The sequence below is a fragment of the Strigops habroptila genome, chromosome 1 (assembly GCF_004027225.2).
Source record: "Strigops habroptila isolate Jane chromosome 1, bStrHab1.2.pri, whole genome shotgun sequence".
In the NCBI taxonomy this organism is placed as follows: Eukaryota; Metazoa; Chordata; class Aves; order Psittaciformes; family Psittacidae; genus Strigops; species Strigops habroptila.
Window position 1 is genome coordinate 128,090,758 of NC_044277.2, and position 23,154 is coordinate 128,113,911.

A 23,154-nucleotide genomic window follows, 5' to 3' on the forward strand; every position below is an offset into this window, starting at 1 on the left:
ACAGGGGCACCCAGGCCCTTTTCAGCACATCCCAGTCTGTACCGCTGCTTGGGATTAACTCCATCCCAGATACAGAACTTTGTCTTTGTTAAATCTCATAATTCCTTTCACTTTTTTGATGTTAGAGTCCTTTCTTTTTGATTTCAACTTCTGTTTTTCTTGCTTAAAGTTCCATGCATTTTGTAAATGCCATTAAACTAGCCTCATCCTTGAGGTTTAAAAGGACTAACTGTTAAAGAATTTTACCATGACTTCTTGTAATCTTTTTGAGCATATAGATGGGCTTAAAGAAGACAATGAGTTAATTTATACATACATAATCTTCCATGGTGAAAAGTCCATCAAAACCTCTTAGATTTTTTTGGCCTTCCCATTGTTGCTCACAAGTGTCCCATTGTTGCTCACAAAGACTGAACAAAAAAACCCCTACCATGACTACCATGTTTACTACCTGTTCACGTTTGGAGGTTTTAAATGCTGGATGCTGTCCAACAAGCCACAGGTCAGTAGCGTCACAGACTGCCAACGCATCGACCTTAATTAAAAGGCAATGCTCTCCACATTACTCGTTCATCTGAGCTTTGTCAAATTATAGAATTATATAATCATGGGATGGTTTAGGTTGGAAGGGACCTTAAAGCTCATCTAGTTCTAACCCCCCTGCCACGGGCAGGGACACCTTCCACTAGACCAGGTTGCTCAAAGCCCCGTCCAACCTGGCCTTGAACACTGCCAGGGATGGGGCAGCCACAGCTTCTCTGGGCAACCCGTGCCAGTGTCTCACCACCTTCATAATAAAGAATTTCTTCCTTATATTTAAATCTCCCTTTTGTCAAGTTTAAAACCATTTCCCCTTGTCCTGTCACTACATGACCTTGTAAAAAGCCCCTCTCCAGATTTCTTGTCAGCCCCTTTAGGTACTGGAAAGCTGCTATAAGGTCTCCCTGGAGCCTTCTCCAGGCTGAACAAGCCCAATTCTCTCAGCCTGTCTTTGTACGGGAGGTGCTCCAGCCCTCTGATCATCCTTGTGGCCTCCTCTGGACTCTATCCAACAAACAGTTGCATGCCCTTCTCATGTTTGAGACCCCAGAGCTGAATGCTGTACTCCAGGTGGGGTCTCACGAGAGCAGAGAGAGGGGCAGGATCATCTCCTTTGACCTGCTGGTCATGCTTCTTTTGATGCAGCCCAACATACAATCGGCTTCCTGGGCTGTGAGTACACACAGCCGGCTCATGTTGAGCTTCTTGTCAGTCAAGACCCCCGAGTCCTTCTGGTCTGTGTCTGTTTTAGAGCCAGCCATTAGTGACAAAGGAATAATATTTATATATGAAGAAATACTCAGATTACAAAGGTAATATCAAATTTTGCTGAGAATTCCCTTTACTTAGATGAAGAAACACCTTGAAAATCTACCTGCATCAAAAATCTGAAGTTCACCATGCAATATTTGGTTCACTAGAAGATGCATTCAGGTAGTTTCAGAAGGTTTCATGTATTCTTAATTCAACCAGAGTTCCCAGGGTGAAAAGAATGTTAAAAACCACTTTTATTCTAAGTGAACTAGGAAGTGAGAGCTGTGGTGAAGCAGGCTGGACAGATTCACAGCTGCTATGTTTACATCTAGTCAAACAGCGAGGGAGGTGAGAATTCCATTTTTCCTAGTGGGAGGCAGAAAAGCCTTTTGAGTCACAGACCTTTGAAGGTGCAAGAGAGTGTCTGTTGGCTCCACCGCTGTCTTGCCTTTTAAAACCTTGCTTAAGGGATCACTACCCTGCGTGTGAACGTTCATTCTACTTTGTGTTCCCTGTCATGAGATGTTTCCTCCAATACATGATTATTCCAGAGCATCTCTTGCTTGCCAACCATCATGAAATGAAACTTGTGCACCCGAGCTGCAGGAGGCCCATGTGTGACCAAGGAGAATGTCACTGTGTGTCCCTGCAGGTGTTACAGGTGCAGTGAACAGAACTGCCACACAGCTCCCTTTTAAAAACCTTCCCTTTATTATTCACAATTTTCTAATCCTTGAAATTAAAACACAGGTACATTCCCTGCACAGGTGCATTTATGTATCCTCACTCTCACAGTTTTCAATATATTAAACAGTACAAAATTACTAGCATTTTTCCTCTGCTTTGAGGGTGGTCCTTATTCCTCTAAGTTGAAGGATATTGCCATGTTCAAAACATCAGTTACTCATCCAACAATCAGAGAATCTCAAATTTTGCCATCATTATGCACGAAGCAATACTTTCAGTTGTGGCATTCCCATTGATTTCATGTAGGAAATCTGAGTGAAAACAGCACAGTTAGGGGAAGCTATTTTCTAGAGACAGTATTTACTTGAAAGCCCAAGTGAAATCAGTCCTGGTTGCATCGATGCACACATGAATTTTCCATCTAATTCACTGTGACCAGGTTCAGCATGAACATTAAATACTAATATGTAGCATCTTTTATATTTACGAAACAATTCATAAGCAACAATCCCAGTGTGCTCTAAGGCATCTTTACCTGAAAGCTGAGATTTAGAAGCCATGATTCTTGTCAGTCAAAACATTTTAAGTCATTCTGGTCTTCCCTTCATTAGACTTTGATAAACCTGGAATATTTTTGACCAAACCCCTGGTGAAATAATTCTGTTGAAACACACATTTCACAGTCAGCTTGAGATACTGAAACAGCACTGCCATTTACTAAATCTGCCCCAAATAGACACTACTAGTTGTGCACTCACTAGTCAAAAATATTTACAGTAAAGTCATGAAAAGTTGGGAATTCAGATGAGCATCTTCAGAAACTGAACTGCTACTGAATCCTTCAGATAAAGCTTCATGAAGTGGTGTAAAAAAGCAATTTAACAACTGGCTTCCCAATACTTTTAACTGAAGTTCTGGGTACTTGGAGAAAATAATATTTAAATTACAATTAAAATAAATTTTAGCTTCTGAAAACACGAATAATCCAAATCAAATGCTTTTTATTTTTCACTAAGTGGTTGATTAACCACAGATACTCAGAGTTTTACTATGCTTACTGTTGGTATACACACAGGGTATGTCTATGCCACTCTAGTTTTTATCAGATAATAAATACCTATTTTGACAATCTACAGCAGAGCCTGAAGTATTTATAGACAAATGAGCCCGTATTTCACCTCGTGATGAACTGAGACATGTTGTCTTGCAGAGGGAGTCCTGTGGAAGCCATGCTGTAAGAACTCAGACATGGGCAGCTTAACAAATTCCTTCAGACCCTGTGGTGCAGGGTCATAGAACTCTTAGTCCCTTCCTACCCTCTTCTTACTCCTCAGAACCTTGAATTTTCTGAAGGGCAATGTCAGCTAAGCCAGTCTCACTTTCCACGGGGCCTTCAGGGGGCAGGGCTGGTGCCTCCGTCTCTTTGGTAAATTCAGGTTCTTCCACTTGGTCAGTAGCGTGATTTGCATCCGCTTCTTTGGTAGCATCTGGACCAGCATCTGTCTGTTCTTCACTTGTAGAACTACCCTCCACTAGTTGCACTTCATCTGAACAAAAGAAATTGCATCATCACTAAACACTGAACTCATATGCAAGCAAACATTTTTATTACTGAAGAATAATGAATTCCAGGAAACTCGGGATCAACTACAAAAGTGACTAATTTAACCAGGCTTCATCAAAAAAGACCTCAGACAGATAGAGCTCTGTTTAAGCTGCTGGAAGCTTACTCTGAAACTGACCCTATGCAAAGCTCTCATTAATTTATCTTCAGTTTTGCCATACGACTTTTGAATATATAGAGGAGCAGAGTAGGACACTACAGTTATTTTAGCTTTCAATTCAAACGTTTTATTCACACTGTTTGCAGAATAGCTGCAGGCTGCTGAAACATGGAGCGCAGGTGAGGGTTGGTTTTCTTTTAAAAAGAAGAGGCATGTATGATTATGTAGGAAGCTTTTTTGCATATAACAGACTGAAGGCATTTTTTGCTCATGAACAGTGGAGCACAGTGAACTTTGATTGAAGGGAGTCATCCTAAAATTTATAACCTGACTGCATGGAACAGCATCAGCTACTGACTGCACCTTTACTTCTCAAGCAATGTTTTCAGAGGAAAAAAAAAAACCATAGTAAAATAACTTTTTGCCCCGATTTTACTAAGCAGGGGCTGTGTGCTGTGCACTCTGCTAGCAGTTCTGAAAAGGAGGGGAGAGCCTGACTGGGGGCCCAGGCACCTTCAGAAGTAGTTAATTGTGGTTTCAGCAAACAAACTGTAGATCCTAACCTTTCTTTTGCCTTTTCTCCTGTTTCCTTTTTTCTTTGGCAGCTTCTAGTTCTTGCTTCTCGTGAATTTCCTTCAGGGTCTTGCAGACTTTTTTGTGGGTAAACCAGTGTATTTTCTGGCAGTTCTGGTCGCAGTACATCACCTGAAATATACCAGAGCTATCAATTCATCTTCATGTACTAAACAAAATGTACAATAGTCTTGCATTTCTTAGTGTACCAAGTTAGATCTCTCGATGTATAGTACTTAATGGTATTTTTAAGCAATTTCTAAGGTTATATGGAGTGATTCTAACCTACATAGGTATCTATAAAGAATAGTTTGTTTTGTTAACTCTGAACATCCAGAAATCTTACTCTTTCTTCATTCTAAACACACACACTTGGAAATCCAAGTACTCCTACTAGTGAATTTCAGGCATCTCTCCCAGAAGTAGCTGGCTTGCATGTTTTCAGTGTAGGCATACATGCCATTCCTCCTAACTCTACACAGCAAATAGCGAAGAATTCGAAATCCTCAGCACCTCAGTGGCACTACTTTTTGTGATTCGTTGTAACTATTTATGGATTCTCACCATTTTACATACTGAACATCTTTTGTTTGCTCCCTTTCCCCCGCAAGTTGTACAGAATTCAGCATCCACAAATCCCACTTGGCCAGTAATAGCTTGTGTAAGCACAGAGAATGCAGTAGGATCAGAACCCTGAAAGGTAAGACAAGAGGTGGAAATGAGATTAAAAACCAAGACTATCATGGGCAGACATGCAAGAGTAAAACTATTAATGAACTATTAGTATGTTCTTCACACACTGTCACCTGCTGGTAGATCACATACAGCAGGTTTTTGCAGATGAGTCTCTGTGCTAGCACACAGATACTTCACTTGTCACCGATAGACTGTTGTGCTCAGTGTACTCAGATGTGCAGACCAAATGGTCAGAACTTGAAATCTTCAAAACAACTATCTTCATATCAGTATTTAGATGCTATTTGCAGTATTTTTCCCATGCCATACAAGCAGTAAGGTTTAGTGTATTTTACTGGTAACCATAAATTAAGACTAACTTTGTGGGCAATAATGTAAACATTAGGGGAAAAAAAATGCCAAGTTGCTCCTGCTCCAAGTAAATCCTTAAACTGTTAGATTACCATGGAATATGCATGATCATAACCACTACGTCAATGCTGAGATGCCCAGAGTGAACCCAGGTAACTGCGTGTCAAACTGCATGTCTAATGCTTCCAACCAGATAAAAATATTACAGCATCTCCTCCTTTGCCCTTCTGTATTATAGACAGAACCCCCATGTAACAAACTGTATTTCTTTAAAGGCAGAAAAGACTACAGACTCCTCTAAGAAAAAAAAGGGACAGGAAGGAAAATGTTTACTTTAAAGCAAGTCTTAATGCATCACCATGGCTTATGTTTTCACACTGTGTTTATTTTTCTGGCTTAGGCAAACAGTAGGGATTGCATTAAGCCTCAGGACGTTTGAGTAGACTTGGAGCCACTTAAGATGGAGGCTATTTTTAATTCACTCAGCATAATCCAAACAAGTCACAAAACTGTTCCACTTCCCCAGTGTTAGTGCATGTAACACCAAGCTCTCGGAGATCAGAAAGAACATTCTTAAAAAAGAACAGTAACACTTGTGTAAGATTTGTTATGAAGTAATTAATAACACTATAATGAAGTGTGTTAGCAAAGGCATATGAGGAAAACTGAAGTGGGATTTTTTTTACTTGTAATTTTGATTTCCCAATTTAGATACACATTTTGCTCTACATTGCATCATCTTGTATATTGCATCCCTGTGATAAAAGGAGCTTCACAGAATGTTTTTTCTTTTTCTACCATTGTATATTACCAAGTTTTCATGTACACTAGAAATAATGAACGCATTCAATCTGGGAAATGACTCGATCTTAAATTGAATGTAGACATTGTGAAAAAGAGAGTGCCAAATGAGTTTCATCTGTGTCTGAATCTACAATTTGTAAAAGCCGACTCGCAAAGAAAACCTGTATAGGCATCCCAGAGCAGGAAAAGAAAGCTCTGAGACAAGAAACAAATAGTTTCAGTTTTCTTTACAAGCAGAGGTATAGAAGCATTCATGATGGACACAAGAAGAAATTACTAGCTGAAGTATTTTAAAGCACTTGCGTGCAATATGTAAAATAAAATCCCAGTTTGCCAGAGAGTTGAAGGACATCAAAAACCTTTGCTTAATATAATACACTGCAGAAGCTGAGAAACAGAAAGATGGTTTAGCTTAAACTGAATTTATTATGCAAGTTGCTTAAGAAAGCGTGTTCTTGATAGGAAAGGCTTACTATTTCGACAGGAGCAATACTTCTCACGAGCTGCTGCAGCAACGTAGCCTCACAGTAAGGGAACTTGCGGATACTTTCTCGAATGAGCTTCTCTTGGTAGACAGGGAAACCATCTTTATCTCTCCCTTTCAAGAGACTAAATTTTTTAAAACCAAAGTCAAATAAGAAATCACACAGTAAATGCTCAAGAACAAATACACAGCATGCTGTGCTCTGCCCTCCTTCAAATTACAGAAAGAATTATTATGCAAAATAATTCGGCCACTTCATATGTAAAAGTTTAAAATGCAAATTATATTATTTTTATTCTAATGCACACACATTATTTTTATATATATATAAAAATATGTATATAAATAATGTAAGTAAATGTTTGCTCTGGAATCACTATTTATGATTCAACCACATAGAGAAAAATAATCATCTACAGGTAGACTCTACATGTGACCTAAGTAGCAAAATGCTTTGTTGTGTTTAAAAAGGAGCATTGTAAAAATAAACACCGAAGACTGCGTGAGACTTCAAAAACACAGATTCTGCTTTATTTATGTTTAGTAACATGTTATAGTCCTGATGCCTCTGTATTTATCTGGTTGGTTCCTACCTTTCTATATGGATCACTGATGAACTATTTGATTTCAATACATAAAAACTGACTTCATAACTTCAGTATCACGTGGAAATCCATGGAAATCTCTGGGGAATGTGATCCTTCTAAAAGCCAGGCCACTTACTTTGATACTTAAGATCAGGCAGCTGGCTCTGTAACTCTGAGTAGATACTGAAGATGTGTTTAAGAGTCCAAGTCTCATCCAGAGCCAGTGGGATTTGCAGTTCTTGGTTCTTTAAGTGTTTTTGAAAAAAAAGATCTCACCCTGTATGACTGCTGGAGAGCAAAACGGCAAAAGGAATGTTCCCAGATGATCCATATTGGACACTGAGGAATACTTTCTTCAAGCCCATCGCTCCCTGTTTCTGCACCACATGTTGCTCTCTGCCCCTTCATGATGTATGTGTGATTGCCAAGCTCTAACCGGTTCCGGCAGGGAGCTGAAACTCTAGGAATGTTTCCTCTGTACCCCAGGAAAAGGCAAGGCCACTCAGACAGAAAAAAGGGAGTCAGTGCCACCCTGAAGTGACTGCAGCTGGGAGCATTTCAAAATTCACTTGGCAAATCCTTTATCCAAGACATCCAATCTATTATTACAGTTGTCATTTTCTGCTATCTCTAAAGCTGGTTCACCCATCTGCCTTCAGACCTCTGAAGAAACACATACCTTTTGATAAATCCATCTAGTTTATCCTCTCGCTCTTTTAAAAATGTGAGACATTTCTGGAAGATGCAGCTGATGTAGTGCATTTTCATAGCAAGTACTTCATTCATGTCTTTCTGCTTCATACATTTCTCACAAATTAGATCCAGAACCCTGTAACATTTCTGCAGTGCTTCCACATCAGCCAACAGAGGGTTCTCTTTTACCAGCAACACGATCTGTGAGAAAGATTGAAGAAAATTGAATCCAATTAGAAAATACATTTTTAAGCTTGTGCCTTAGCATTGAAGGTTATATAGCTCATTGTAGCTAAATTTCAGTAGAGTTTCTAATACTCCTTTACTTCTGTCTTATGCAGTCTTCCCCTTCTTTTTTCAGTCATTATTTAGAGTATTGTAATTCACAGTTCCCATACAAGAAATAATTAAAATTACGACTGGCACTAAAAATATGGATTTTTTCAGACTAAGAACCTGAACAATCAAACCCCTTTCAAAAGGAAGTTACAGAAACTACCGTTCACTGTCCTAAAATCTCATTCCTTCTGATCACCCAAAATAAACTGGATTTGTACAATTTAAGCAGTTTCACAGAACACATCAACCTACATAATCTTGGAGTACTTCAGGCAGACTAGTAAAGCACTGAACTAACCATTTTAAGAGGAAACTGTATCCTCTATTTCCTAAATTAGCCGCCACCAGTGCATTACTGTTTGTATGTGCTGCAGATACCTGGCTGCAACTGTTGACAAATTCCTAACTTTGAATGGCAAGCCCAAGGAAGTTGGCTTTGAATTTAGGTGAATTAATTTCTCTGAACTACAATGGAGGAACAAACCATAAAAACCATCGTTTTCAGCAAATATACTGGGAAGTAAAAATCAAGGTCTCTTGCCCATACTTTCAGAAACAGCAGCAGCAGCAGATGTTACTATGGTGAACTGGTGATGAAGGTAGGAAGATACGTGCCGAGACAAGCACTGAGAGAACAGTGAGATTTGTTAAGATAGGAGATTGTTTTGTTTCCACTTCAAGTGGGGCTAGGAAAAAAAAGGAATGCCAGAAAAGAAAGCCATTTACGGTTATTGATGTAAAAAAATAAGAATCTCTCCAGTAGGAGTTAGTTAGACTTTGGTGTATATAAACGATGAAATAGCTTCGTTTTCTAATCATGTCTAAATGTTAAGTCCAATTCTTTCTCACTTTCAAAAGCACTTGAATTAACAGATGATGCTTTTGCTCTCAGCTGGACTCTCAGAAGAGCTGAATGCTTTCTGACATAAAGAAACCGTTCCCACACCACACACACATACAATGCACACATTACTTCACCTTAACAGGATGCATGTTAGTAGTAGTAATAATTTTATGCAGAGGCCCAGCTAGTTTTACTGGCAGTTTTGGTTCTTTATCTAAGCCTTGTGGTTTAGTATAGTAGTCCAGCCTTTCACGGGGAAAGAAGTTGTTGATGACGGTCACGCAGTCATGTTGACCTAAAGGCACACAAGAGAAAAAAAAATCACTAGTGAAATGAAATAATAACCAAAAAAGACCTAAACTGAAATCTAACCTAAGCAATACAGGTGAGAATTACCCACAAAGGAGCTTAGCGTGATACGCTTCGCACTGGTAATGGGCACCTCTTGCCATCCTTTTGTATGGAGCTTTTATGTTCGGTAAGGGACTTCCAGCAGGGAATGAATTCATGAAGTTTCATTTTGAGAGCTCTGTCCCCTTCCTGCATCCTCTTTCCCTGGTAAGCCAAAACTAAGAGAACAGGTATTCCTCCCCAAAGTTATACTATGCTGGTAGTCTCATACTGGTGTTAAAATTTTTTCAAGAGTTCTCCCCACTTTGTACTTTCAAAAATGAATGCCGTTTGCATTGAGACTTGTAGTTTTTCAGACCTGAAACAGACAGGAGCGTATTAACCTAAAGTGGGAGAAATTATACAAACAGAATATGCTGAAAATTTACCAAAAACCCAAGGACCGTGATGAAAGTAACCGGATGAGAGAAGCTACACCCCCTTCTTGTTTTCTACATCTGACAATATGATGGATTACTTGGCTAAAGGGAAAGTAAAATTTAGCTTCTCTAGTTCAGTATCACATTTGTTAAATTGACTGATTTATCTTGGCACTAATCCTGTTAATCAGCAGAAGATGACACAGCCAACCACATTCCAGCATTTAAAACCCTCCACTATTTTAGAAGAGACTGTTCTAAGCTAATAGAGCATAGTGTAAGACAAATGACAGGGGAAGAAGTATCCTCACTTCCCACACACAGACAGATGAATTAATGTTGATTGGACAGAGAATAAAAAAGAACAGGAATGGATTCCAATGTTCAGACTTTCAGAGAGTAGCATATCTCAGTATGCCTGAAAATACTTATTACTTGATGATGCATTAAGATATTCTACAAGATCTTATACAAGAATTCTCCAAAATTATGTTGGAGATAACATTCCCCATTCACCTAATAACTCAGCATCACATTGGAAAAGACTCTCCAAATCCAAAGAATTATTAAGAGGAACAGATTTCTCTGACATACTACTGAATAGTTAATGTTTTGCTGCTTGAACCTCAAGTGAGCTATGTCAATCTTCTCCTCTTTGAAAGAGCAGAATGAGGTAAGATTGAAATTGAAACTGCACTAACTGACTATGCAAGGAAATAAATCTAAATGGCAAGGTGGGCTCTTGAATCCAGAACACCTAAGGGACTTGCAAGGGAGTTCTCAGATTTTAAACAATATGAGAAGGTTGTGTTCAAGTGAAAATACAGGTCCTCCTGTATTTTCCACACAAAGGTGTGGTTTTTTTTGGAACGTTATTTGGGCAGCAATAGCCAAGTCATTAAAATGACCCTACTTTTTGTTAGCATTTTATCACATCTCCTTGCTAGAAATAGAGAAGAAGTGGTGTATTTGGGAAAATTAATCCTGGAATGTCCCAGCACTGTCAAGGTGGGTGAAGAAGTAAAAAGTGCTTAGGAAAAAAAGACAAGAAAAAGAACATAACAGAAAAAAGCCTGGTTGCATGTGTCTGCCCAGGATCACACAGCACACTGGAACCTTTCTCTTGTTCTACTCAAGTTCAGGTCAGTAAGTACTGACTACCTCAGAACAGGTTCCAAGCCTTCTCCCTCTTCCAAATGCAGCGAGGGAAGGGGCAGAGGCAACTCTCCTCTAGCACACCGCATGCTAGTGGCAAAGCTCAGATCAGGGTTCCTGACTCCTAGAGCTGCACTACAGTTGTTCCTTCCCACACAGGAAGCTCCAGTTACACACTTTGCACTGCACTTCAGACACCTTCAATGTCACCAGCATCCTCTCACTGTTTGGAAAGTGATGACATTGAAAAAGCTTGCACATGTGGAGAACAGCAGCATCTATTTCCACAATGACATCATCTGTGCTTTTATGAAGCTAAAGCATGGGAATAGGGTGAGATGTGGAAAAAAAGCTGCACAACTGACTCAGTTCAGAACAGGTCATTAAATAATGCTGCTCCAAGAAAAAACATCAGAATCTAACATTTTACTTCTTCAGAAATTTAGGAAATAAGAAAATTTTCACCTTACCCACAAAAGCAGCCATCTGAGCTGCTGTCCTTCCCACAGAGTTGACAACATCAGTCTCTGCTCCAGCCTCTAACATCATCCAGGTGATTTCTTTGTTTCCTGAATTTGGGGGAAGATATAGGGAATGAGAACTTGTAATTCTTTATGCTGTAGAAAAACAAGTTTATTTCTTAAAGAGCAGGAATAATGCTGAGGGAAATAAATGTTCTTAATGTCATTATTTTAAGAACAGATTAAGAGAAAGGCACAGTGCTGCCTCCGTATTTATGGTTCCAGAGGGTCAAATCAAAGTAAAAACTAAATTCAGGCAGGGTATAACTCTGCTCTCTGTAATGCACATTCAGCTCCCTGTGGAGCTTATGGGAATCATAAGCATGTAGCTACAAGGAGCTTGGTCCCTCTAGATAGCAGTATAGAAGCAAATTCTACTAATATAGCTTGACAGTTCAACTACAACATTTGCTATTCTAAGAAGAAAAACAAATCCAGTACTATTATGTAGCAGGAGCATAGAGAACAGAACAGATTGTTCCTTTCTCCACAGCAGGAACTGGGTGTTCAGACTGGGCTAAATACCAAGTAAAATGAAGCTAATATTCTATGGGAGGATTAGATGACTTAATTGGTGCCCTTCAGAGATTAATAAGGACACTTGTCACCACTGTGTACTTCTGCTTTCAAAGGTATTCTTACTTTATCAGGTTTTGTGCATATGCTACATACAGAAAAGTGAATATAAAAAAAAAAGGTAGTGGATAGAAATGAATGTTTCTTACTTAAAAGCAAAGGCCTTGTGTCAGTGTATAGTGCTTATGTACCTTTTGCACTCACAGATAACAGACCTTAAAGTCAGCATTCAGAAGCATTCAAACCTAGGATGACAGGTTAAAAGCTCAGCTGTGAGCAAATGGTAAAAAGCCAGCATTTTCCACAAAGCTGCACTCATTTAACAACCTCTGAGAGTTTGTTCCCATCTGCTGATATTGCTCAATGCCACAGAATGCTGGAATTTCCCAATCTTTTTACCAAAGCTTTAGCAGAAAAGCAATCTGAAGAGCCGGTTAGGGTTTATATACACAAACATGCCTTTCTTTTTTTATACTTAGGATGAAGGAAGATGGAAGAGTTTGAACTCTACCTGCTAAGAAATCTTACTTCCATAGAATCTCCTTTTTGGGAAGACGTGACTGGCCTACTAAAGAAGACACTTAAAATAACCTAATATTCCCAAATCTAATCTTTTTCCCAGAAGGAACAATGTTCTTTATGGAGCCTCTTTTTCTCACTGAAGGAAATAATTGTTCCTTTCACTGGGGAAAAAGAACAGCAAAAGGAAAGCTGCAAACCACCACCTGAGACAGGAGAAGATACACACAGCTATAAGCAGTCTCATGGAAAAAAACCAAAAATGTAAGAGGAGAGGAAAAATGAATGTGATAAACATGTTTTCAGAACTTACTAAACACATTTTTAAAAGCCAAAAAGATAATTGCAAAAATAATGGAGAAAGGCAAAATTTGAAAAATACTGGATTGATTTGATAAGCCTCAAATATTACTAAAAGCTACTGATTTGTATTCCTAAAAAAGGCAGTTTGGTGCAGCATCTTTTTCAGCGGAACACCGTATAATTCAACAGAATGCATCCCACTGCACAAGAACCTGTCACAGGAGACTGAGTTTTGAGGTCTGGAACAAAAAGGACAAGTACAGACAGACTCTATGCCTCAAAACGCTGAATAAAATTGAGTTTTATATGAAAAAAGATCCCAAGCCTGAGGAGTAGCTCTCCCATTCCACTGTCCTGATGACTCCACTGGTCTTGACATATTTGCATGTTTCACATAAGTGAAGTAAGTAACCGTAAACCTGAATAATAAAAACATGTCAACATTTTCCTTTAAATTATTAATTTATGGCAAATTGTGCCCATCAATGTCATAAAAATCAGTGTGCTCTAAGCGCAGTAAGAAGTTACCTGACAGTCCAGCAAACATCAAGGCAGTATATCCATGCTCATGTTCATTGCAGTTAACATCGGCTCCATGTCGCAAGAGCAACCTGCACATGTCCACTTTCCCTTTGTAGGCTGCGTGCATTAGAGGGGTCATGCCATGCTGACAAGTGAAAGAGAAAGGAAGTGGCATACAAAAAAAGAATTATCTTTTAATCCTCATCCCACTGATAATGTATACTTGTACATACACATTCAGTATAATTACCAAAGCCTCACATAATATTTGTTAGAAACAAAAAGAAAGCTCACAAAATCTTCATGAAAATATCTGGTTACTAAAAACATGAAGTAGATTGTCCATTTCTATATCATTTGTTCTGATTATGCTGTGCTCTACTTGAAAACAGACCACTGCTGAATAAATGAAAACCATTTACTGCCAATGTGTCACTGGCCTTTAGTATAAGTGCTAAAGACAACTAATGCTTCTGTTAGCTGGAAAAAGCTTGGTTTAGAGAATTTGTTTTGTTCTGACATAATTTCTTTTCTCTTCTGCATTTTATGATAAACAACAAGAAAATCAGGAGTAGGCTCTTGCTGCTTTTGCCATTACAAAGATTTACAGTTTCTGAAACCCATCTTGCTCATTTTCAGTCATGATTACTGGTAATTGTGCTATCCACCTTTGTGATTTTACATCAGCCAGAGCTCTGAAAGCTCTTGCACAGATACACAGCTCTACCTAGACTTTAACAACCACACCATCTCAAAACTTGCCTTTGATAAACGGCACCAGTGCAAAAAGCATTAGCTTCAGCAAGGGAGGCACTGAGTCTTTATAAGAATGCAAACCTGGGCAAACCCTAGGGGAGATTTTCAGGAGCAGGGTGAATTGTTAGTGCAGGCTCTCTCCTCTCAAAGGGCAGGCAGAAGAACATTTCTGTTTGAGAAAATTGCATGACATTCTGGTTTTAGAATCTGATATGCTTTTTCCAGTATGCTGTTTATTTTCACTTAACATCAAGTCAGGATTCATGTTATCAGCCAAGACACAGTAATTGTCCAAGAACATTCTCCAACACTGAATACAAGGGAGAGTGCTTCAGTTTGTCCCTAAAGGAAACAGAAATGTCATTTTCTTCCTTTTCTGCAGGTTAAGGCTGTATGCATGAATACACTTGGGTACACCATTACTGCAGATCTGTAAACACACAGTAATGGGATACTCTGAAATAATGCAACTGTCAGTTTGAGCCTTAATAGATCTCTTGTTTCAATTTATGATAGAGTAAAACCCAAGTGAGTTAAATTTAGCAGTATAATAAAAAAAAAATCCTAAAGATGATAGAAATTGGGGAAGTTCAAACTGTAATAACAATTTTTAAGTACTATATTTTCATTATTACCCATCCTAACTGAAAGCAATAAAAAATTATTACTTGATGCATTATATTTTAGTAACCTGAAGTATTATGGTAAACGGCAATATAAACTGCCATCAAAGAAACAACAGACCTGAAGGGATCACTTCAGAAACAAAACAGATTTAGGATTGCTTTTGCTAGGTTTCATTTGTGGTCCTACGAATGTGAAGTAAAGGCTTTCCATCCTAATATTTGCATGTTCCATTACATTATGTTGACAGCCATTCCATTTTTATGGGCACATCCCAGCATAGAGTCATAGTATAGATTCCTCTCCTTTAGCAGTGCAGAGAAGCGCTGCTGTAAGGGGAGATGAACACTGTATCGTTTTTGACTGGAGAAGGAACTTTAAGAAAACAATGATTTTAAGTTTAGTTATATCTTGAATGCCAGTTGTTTCAATTAAAAAACCTGCCTGAAGATTACAGGACAAATGAAAGGGTCGGTTTGCTGTGGGGTTTTTTTTGTCATCCTGGGAAACTTTCCTTTTTACCTCCTAGGAAACTTCTTTAAAAGCCTTTGATTAAACTTTGAAAGTGTCAGGCTGTGATTTAGATTAAAAAAACCCCAAAACCTATCAAGCCAAAAACATGCGGACAGTTGTTAGGAAATTGGATTTATAGTTACACTAATATCAGCCTTTCACATTCACAGCCAACAAAAAAGGGACAGGCTAGACACAAGCTTATCTGGAAAAGCTTGGTGTCCTGTATTATGTCCCTGTGCGGAAACCAAAATGGCTGCAAATACTCTTCCCAGGCTGAACATCAAAGACAGGCCAAGCAACAGTGTTTTCTGACAGATGACATTTGGATTGTCAAGACAATATACTTAAAATATATACAATATACTAAACTAGAAGACAGTTTATTAAGCACAGAGATGAAATAAATTCTTTATTGTTCAGTATGGAACATAGGATGAGGAATCAATTTTTTAGCAGCTACTATGTAACGTTCTTTTGACCAAAAATCCAGTCTTTTAACCTCATTGCCTAGGACAAAAATTAATCTTTCCCAGTTTCTTGTTTTCTTTGCAGGGATGGTATATGGTTTACAAGGAGCAAAATTAACAACTCCCGCCTTCTGCAAGGCTGGAAGTATTCCCTGTATGTCTGACTGTACAAGGATAATAGTTTGTAGCACCTCTAGAAATTACCTGGCGCCTCGCTTGACTGGGTTCTTCAGGTCATCAACCAAGAGGGACTCCCTGGCACAATGGGGCTATGTCTCACGGCACACCACCTTTCCCAGGTTCTGGTGTTGAAAACCTACCAGAAGCAGACTGAGGGATGGGATTCCAAGAACTAAGGTGACCTAATGCTGCCATGCTGGTGGAGCCAACCGAAGAACAAACAAACAAGAAAACCCCCACAGGGTCTGTGGGCTAAATCAGCTGGATTTAGGGGAACAAAAGGATGCATGGGGAGGCAAGAGGGGCAAAGGAGTACCAGAACCAGGGAGGGGCTGGACTCCACCACCAGATGTGGGGGAAGCAGCAAGCAGGTCAGTCTACCTCACTCCAGCACCTGGGAGAGGTGTGCTTCCACAGAGGAGGAGTGAAAACAGATTTCTAAAAAGAGAATAACCTGGAAAAGCAACCTTCTGCCTTCTAGGGACTACGGAGGAAGTTTTCAACAACAGTGTTTCTCGGCCTTCATTGACCAGAGGAACTGGGAAGCAGGGTGGCCAGGGTACAAGAGTTGGGACAAAGGAAGAAAAATACAGAGACCATCTTGCACGCCAGTAACCTGTGCATATTTGGAAGAAAAACTATGTTGCAAGCATTTAAACACTCATATTGACTGTGTAAGAACACACACGATACATGTATATTTTTAAAAGCCATGTTTTGTGGATAACATGCGTTGATTCCCTACTAAAGTAGCCACACTGACTTGTGTTACACAAGAGGAAAGAGGAATCCAAGTGGTCCCACCTTTCCTGGTGTTTTACACTTCACAAGCGCACTTCACCCTTCTCAACCATGCAAACTTGGCCAAGATGTGGCACATCTTGATAGGCTGGATCACACTGGAGCAGCTCCCTCAGCAGGTATTGGGGTACATCATGACACTGCATTTGTGAATACCAGCTGCCTAAATAAAGCAGGAAAGGGCTGCAAAACCCGTAACTGACAAACTGCTGTAGACACTTGTATGCTGACAATGTTAATGCATCCACATGTCCCAGCTCATTTTGCAAAGAGGAACCCAACCCCATATTAACATGCAAAGTGCCTTGTTTTATTCTTTAGATTCAGGCAACTATACCCGTTCTACTCATTCAGGAAATTTCCAACTAAACACAGACTGTAGGTTTGGCTTTTATTTGAGACAATACTTGGGAGGTTACTAAAAAGGAAACAAATGATGCAAAAAGAGCAGGTGGCACAAGTGTTCTTAACTGCACTAGTTACGTATGTCTTCAAAATCAACTCTTCTAAATTAAAAGGAAGAGCACTACCGAAATTAGACCAACTCATCAAGACTGGCTCAGGCAGGTATTTGGAACTGGATTGTAAAAATGTCTCCAACTTTTAAAAGAAATGGTACTGAATGCTGCTCGTCTAGAAATACATGACTTGGCTTTTCATGGGATGAAAGCCTTTAGAAATGTCACCCTTAAAGCTTTTGAGTAAGACTGCCCTTACCTATCACAAACTTACTGCAAGCAGATAGATGCACAAATCGTTTTAGCTATAGCTAAGTAAGAACTAATTATAATGCGAAATACTGTTCAATAACTGCGAATCGTAGCTACAGTTCTCCTCCTTTACAGTCATGCTGAACTGTAGGCTTCACATATGTGATACATTAGATTCCTCTGATGATCCTTCTGTTCATCCGCAGTGATGAAAAGCTGAAGTCTGCATCAGTCGGCGACCTGGACTGAAACCAGGTAAGTCTTAATAGCTGTTGAATTTTCTTTGGTTTGTGTATTTTGGAATACTATAGAAAAAAAGTCAGAAGATAGAACTCTTTCTCCTCCATAAAGACCAAGCATCTGGGCATTTTTTGCTGGCATAGGAAGCCCACACTGGAGTAGCAAGACAGATTAACTGATGAACCCTCCACTGAACATAATCGGTATGAGTAAAACTACACATATACACAAATAAGCAGGCTGCTGCTGCAATTCCCAGGAAGCATTCAGGTCTGTAATTAGCATATAGAAGTGGACTGTTTCTACGAGATTTATTTTGTTGCAGAAGTGAACAACTGAATTGCCAAACTAGAGGAAAAAACTAATGCTGCTAATGCCAAATGATAGTTCTATATATAAGATTAGGATGAACGACCTTAAAATTATTTTAACTACAGAAAAAAAATGTGAAGCCTTTTCAGGTCAAGTCTCTCTACTTGATCTGCAGAAAATATGGGACTGTAGCAGTACAGTGCTCCTTTGCAACCTCATCCATCAACAGGGCTGAAGGAAACTTCCACAGCTAGAAAAACATGCTTCCTCCAGACTGCCCTTCTGCAATAATCTGAAAGATCTCAGCCGCACCCTGCAAATGGATGGAGTTAAAGTCAGCAAACTGCCCACATGAAGTCACAACGCTATTTACAAGCTCTGTACTCCCAGGGGAAAGAAAATTCCTGAATGCTTTCTTCCATGCTATGTTTCCAAATTAGCAAGCACTCCATCTAAAATAGGACAAAAAACAACTACGCAGTGTGCATTTACAAATGAAACACATTTGCATTTATTTTGCATCCATTTCCATTGCCCACCTACATGTCCATTTTAGGACATCTGAGCTTAAATGCCCCTGAAGTTTGAAAGCTGCCAAACTGTTAAGGACAACCTTTTTGGAAGAGCTATGTGCTATGTTATTTCTTTGTTTTCATGAAGACAATGATTAAGCCTAAAGACCTTTCCTTTCTTCGACTACCTAAAGCCACAAAGAAACATCAACAACAAAAATCTGATTTGGCCAGAAAGGCTGCTAGGAAAAAAGTGGGACTGTATCTGCTGGATATCTACAACCTCCTGGAAGAGGGACATCTGTGGAAGTAATTTGAATAAAGGTGTCTTACTCTGCTCCCAGTAGAGCGCTGCAGACAGAAGGAGGTGAGGGCAAGTGAGTCTGGACACGTAGGCAGAAAAAGCAAATACTTTCTTGTTTTCTAAATATATGGAACAACAGCAGAAGAAATGCTGAAATACAGTGTCCAGCTCATACCTACAGTTTTGAAGGAAAAAGATGAAACAATTGGAAAGAATGTGGAAGAGAGCCATGATTATAGCTCAGCTGCTGAAGAAACACAACTTTAGGCAAGTTTCTTAAACAGCCAGTGCATTTGGAAGATGTTAAAATGTGACCTGGTCCTTGTCTGAAGGTACATAGGGAAAAGATTGCTGATTGACAGTAGTGTTCAATCTAGAAGAGGCAGATCTAAGCAGTTCAAATATAGGATCAACCCAAAAATTGAAAGGGCATCTTTGTGTTTATTGTTTAAAATCAGGAAGTGCAATATGGAACAGCCTGCTTCTGGGTGCTGTGGCTTCTCCAGCCTGTGGAAGTTATTAAATTGTAACTGCATGTTTGCTGTACTACACCTAGAAGAGAGAATTACATTAAACCTGTGCTCATTTTGTGGATTCTCTCCTGTAAAAAAAGGACTTGAAGGAAGGAAATGAGTTTTTAGTTCCCAACTCAATTGTGCTCCTATTTCAATATCTAAGCATTCAATTTTCAGCTGTTTCCTCATTTCTTAACATTAATAAAATAAGTAACAGTAGCAATATAAATACTAATGTGAATTTCAGTATAAGCTGCTAAGGCAACAGAGGAAGAAAATAAGAACTGATGCATTCAAAGCAGTCTCCAGCTGTGGCAACATTGAAAAACAGACGAAGCTAATGTTTAACTGGGGTTTCACACACTCTATTTGCATCTAGATATTAGAATAACACATTAAAGGGAAAATGCTTCACAACAAAAAAAATTCTAAAAGTTGGTGTGAGATGACTGATGGATTAAGACTCGTAAACAAATCTGAACCCTTTCCTGTTTAATATGCATCATTACACACCACTCTTGGGGATAAAAGGAGACTGCAAGAAGCCCATTACATCCTATGTGCCTTGGGTCTATTTAGTCAGATGTGAACATTAGGCAAGTATCATTAATACAATTTCTTCTTTAACAACAGCCTGAGGCATAACTTGGTTATGGTTTCTATTAATAAACCATATCCTCTCAACTGTAATCCTGCATGTTGCACTAATCCTGCATCAAGGGTGCAGTCATTCAGTGCTAGTCCAGCAATTACACTAAAGGAAAAGCTTTTACAGTCCATGCAATAAAGCACCCTTGCAAACATGCTTATATTGTATCTTGAGTTCCTTCCTGAAGTTCACTATGCTTAGTTTGACTAGTTTGTCAGAAGCTTGTTGAAATTCGTACATTAGAAATTAATGTATAAGTATTTAACTGTATTGAAGAACAATCAGAAAATGGATCTGTTGGCAGCACAAGAAAGGCTAACCATATTCCAAAAAGGAAATCAGATGAAGTGGTAATTTTCCTCCACAGAAAGGAGGACCACCGCAGACCACATTTACAATACCCTGTCCAATTCCGGACCTTCCAGTATGACAACAACATGGATAAACTACTTCCATGTTACACTTCATACTAATATTGCATGCTCTAGAAAACATTAACATCACACAAGGTTCCTTTCTCCACAAACTTCCTCCCATCTTCAGGTAGCACTTCATATACTACATGTCTACCATATCACCCTCTGTAAAAGACAGCGTGTTTTCCACTTATGACCTAGCTGCTCACTCTCCAAATATGTTTATGGTTCTGCAAAGATAAGGCTTTGGGTGATAAGATGTAAGCATTAGACGGGGACAGATATTCTTTATCTACGCTGTGTGCTGCTACCTAAGCACAGGGACTAAAGTTTGGTGGAGGTCACAAGAAGTCAGGGAGCACTCCCATCTATCTTCCTGCAGTGTTCATCTCACCTTACAGACACCAAAGTTCATGCTTGAACTTGAGAGAAAATACTATCAGTGTAGTACTTTAAGTAACATTAATCTTTAAAACATTTAGTAACATTTAACCTTTCTTAAAAAAAAAAAAAGTGGGAACTCTTCAAAAGTTCATTATTCAGCTGCAGGCTGGAAATATCTTCAGGATAACTCTGATTTCCAGCAGTCTATATAGCAATATAATGTAAGGATAAGGAGGCCTTCAGACCTAGTATTTTCCTTGCTAAACCCAGCATAATGCTTGTGCTTGTATAGTTTCACTGTACCTCATCCAAGCAATTGACACGGACATTCTTGCTGCCCAGTAGCCTTCCAGCTTCCTCAGCGTTTCCTTCAAATAAAAGAAACAAACACAAAGAGAGACAAAATGGTGTGAGAAAAGGAATAAAATGAGAATGAAGAGGAAAAAGATCAGTTCCATTTCTGATTAGAATCAAGACCTTGTAGATTAACCACCAATAAATCACAGAATGGTTTGGGTTGGAAGGAACCTTAAAGCTTATCCAGTTCCAACACCCTGCCACGGGCAGGGACACCTTCCAGTAGACCAGGTTGCTCAAAGCCCCGCCCAACCTGCCGGTGATGGGGCAGTCACAACTTCTCTGGGCAACCTGTGCCAGTGTCTCATCACCTTAATAATAAAGAACTTCTTCCTAATATCTAATCTATATCTATACTCTTTCAGTTTAAAACCATTCCCCCTTGTCCTATTCCTACCTGCCCTTGTAAAAAGTCCCTCTCCAGCTTTCTTGCGGGCCCTCTTTAGGTACTGGAAGGCTGCTCTAAGGTCTCCTTGAAGATTCTGTTTCACAGTACATTCATTGCTGACTGTGTTTTGCTTGTCTCACAGAGAAGCATTTTAATATAATAGAGAGGTAATCTCCAAAACTATAAATAATATGTTATAGGTTTCAATTGCCTCAAAACTACACAGATAAATGCATGGAGCATAGGAGGTGGTTTTGGCTTACCTCCAACTAATGAACATCACTCACTGTTTCCAGAACAGAGTTTGGAGTGTAGCTATTCAGACAGGGCTGTGAAATTAGTGTTGCTGGACCGTGAAACCCAGCTGTTACAGCAAGTGTGATAGAAAGCCCCCAGCAATAAGCATATGCACCACAGAACACGGTGAAACCGCAACACTAACACAACATGCAAAATAAAACAGTGCAAGGGATAAGAGGTGCAGAAGACCCTGGACAAGCTCAAGTCCTGTTCAATTAAGAACATCCTGTCTGCAAGGACATCCTGGTCTGGCATAGCACATAGGGAAACCTGTAACAAGCTAAAGGACTGCATTATCCCCAAGAAAACATCTTTTTCCGGAACACATTAAGAGAAATCATTAGATAAACTTCAACGTACGTTACTAATACAAATACACATAAGAAAGATGTAAGCTCTCCCTGGCAGTTAACAACCTCAGGCTGGGCTTCCCCAGCCCGAACCGTGCAGCAACGAGCACCCCCTCCACGCCAGGCAAGCGGCCGCCTTTGCCCTCCCTGGCTGGCACAGGCCTGCCTCACGTTCGGCCGCGGAGAGAAGCACCCTGGCTGCCAGGGGCACAGCCCCGTTATGGGCTGGGGAGCCGCGGCCGCGGGGCGGTGCTGGGAGGCAGGCCTCACCACGGCGCCGCGGCGCCCGCGGGCCAGGCCTGAGGGGAGCCCGCCCCGCGCGAGGCCACGGCCAGTAACGGTCAGAGCGCCCCGCCGAGGGGCCGCGGCGCTGCCCTGCGCCCGCCGCCACAGCCCTCCCGCGGTGCCACCGGCGGGGCCGCCCGGCCGCTACGACGCCCGCCGGAGCTACGACACGGGGCAGGGCACAGTCCCCCCCCAGTAGCCGCCTCGCCAGACAGCGACGAGGAGGTGCAGGCGGCCAGCCAGGGCCCACCGAGACAGCGCTACCGCCCTCAGCCGCGGAGATCCGAGGGCCCGGCTCACCTCTAGCGATCACTCCCAGCAAGTCCTTCTCCTCCAGGCTCAAGTCACCTCTCCGGGGGGGAGCCATCGCGCCCCCCTGCCTCCTGCGGGTGGTAAGGCGGACCCGGGGCAGTGTAGCCCGGCGAGGCGCGCTCGGACGGGCCGCGCCGGAGGCTCTGGCCTGCAGCTCCCCACTCACACCCCCTCCCTGCCGCGAGCCCGGCGGCACGCACCCCCGCCCGGCTCCTCATGGCGACTTCCTCCCGCAGCTCCGCCCTGCCAGGGGCCGGCCCGGGGCAAACCATTCCCGCCGAGCCGTGGGGAGGATCGGGTGCCGGCTGGCCCTCTTCGGCGGCTTCCCAGCTCGG

The 23,154-nt window shown here is 40.7% G+C and overlaps 3 protein-coding genes across 3 annotated transcripts in view; 2 read left to right on the plus strand and 1 right to left on the minus strand.

Moving 5' to 3' along the window:
- LRRC72 (leucine rich repeat containing 72) overlaps positions 1 to 13,374 on the plus strand; it is a 29,310-nt gene extending 15,936 nt beyond the window's left edge. Inside the window, 1 exon segment of the mRNA XM_030484752.1 lies at positions 12,577 to 13,374. The gene's annotated coding sequence lies outside the window, so the exon portion shown is untranslated.
- Positions 1,984 to 23,040, minus strand: ANKMY2 (ankyrin repeat and MYND domain containing 2). The gene is made up of 10 exons (XM_030510858.1): positions 22,808 to 23,040; positions 21,131 to 21,195; positions 13,448 to 13,586; positions 11,471 to 11,569; positions 9,210 to 9,370; positions 7,879 to 8,093; positions 6,602 to 6,737; positions 4,842 to 4,970; positions 4,268 to 4,409; positions 1,984 to 3,527 (listed from the first exon to the last, which is right to left on the minus strand). The coding sequence occupies exons 1-10, from the start codon at positions 22,872 to 22,874 to the stop codon at positions 3,304 to 3,306; spliced, it is 1,377 nt and encodes a 458-aa protein (XP_030366718.1). The 5' UTR covers positions 22,875 to 23,040; the 3' UTR covers positions 1,984 to 3,303.
- BZW2 (basic leucine zipper and W2 domains 2) overlaps positions 22,702 to 23,154 on the plus strand; it is a 58,958-nt gene continuing 58,505 nt past the window's right edge. Inside the window, exon 1 of the mRNA XM_030511041.1 lies at positions 22,702 to 22,899. The gene's annotated coding sequence lies outside the window, so the exon portion shown is untranslated. The remainder of the gene's footprint in view (positions 22,900 to 23,154) is intronic.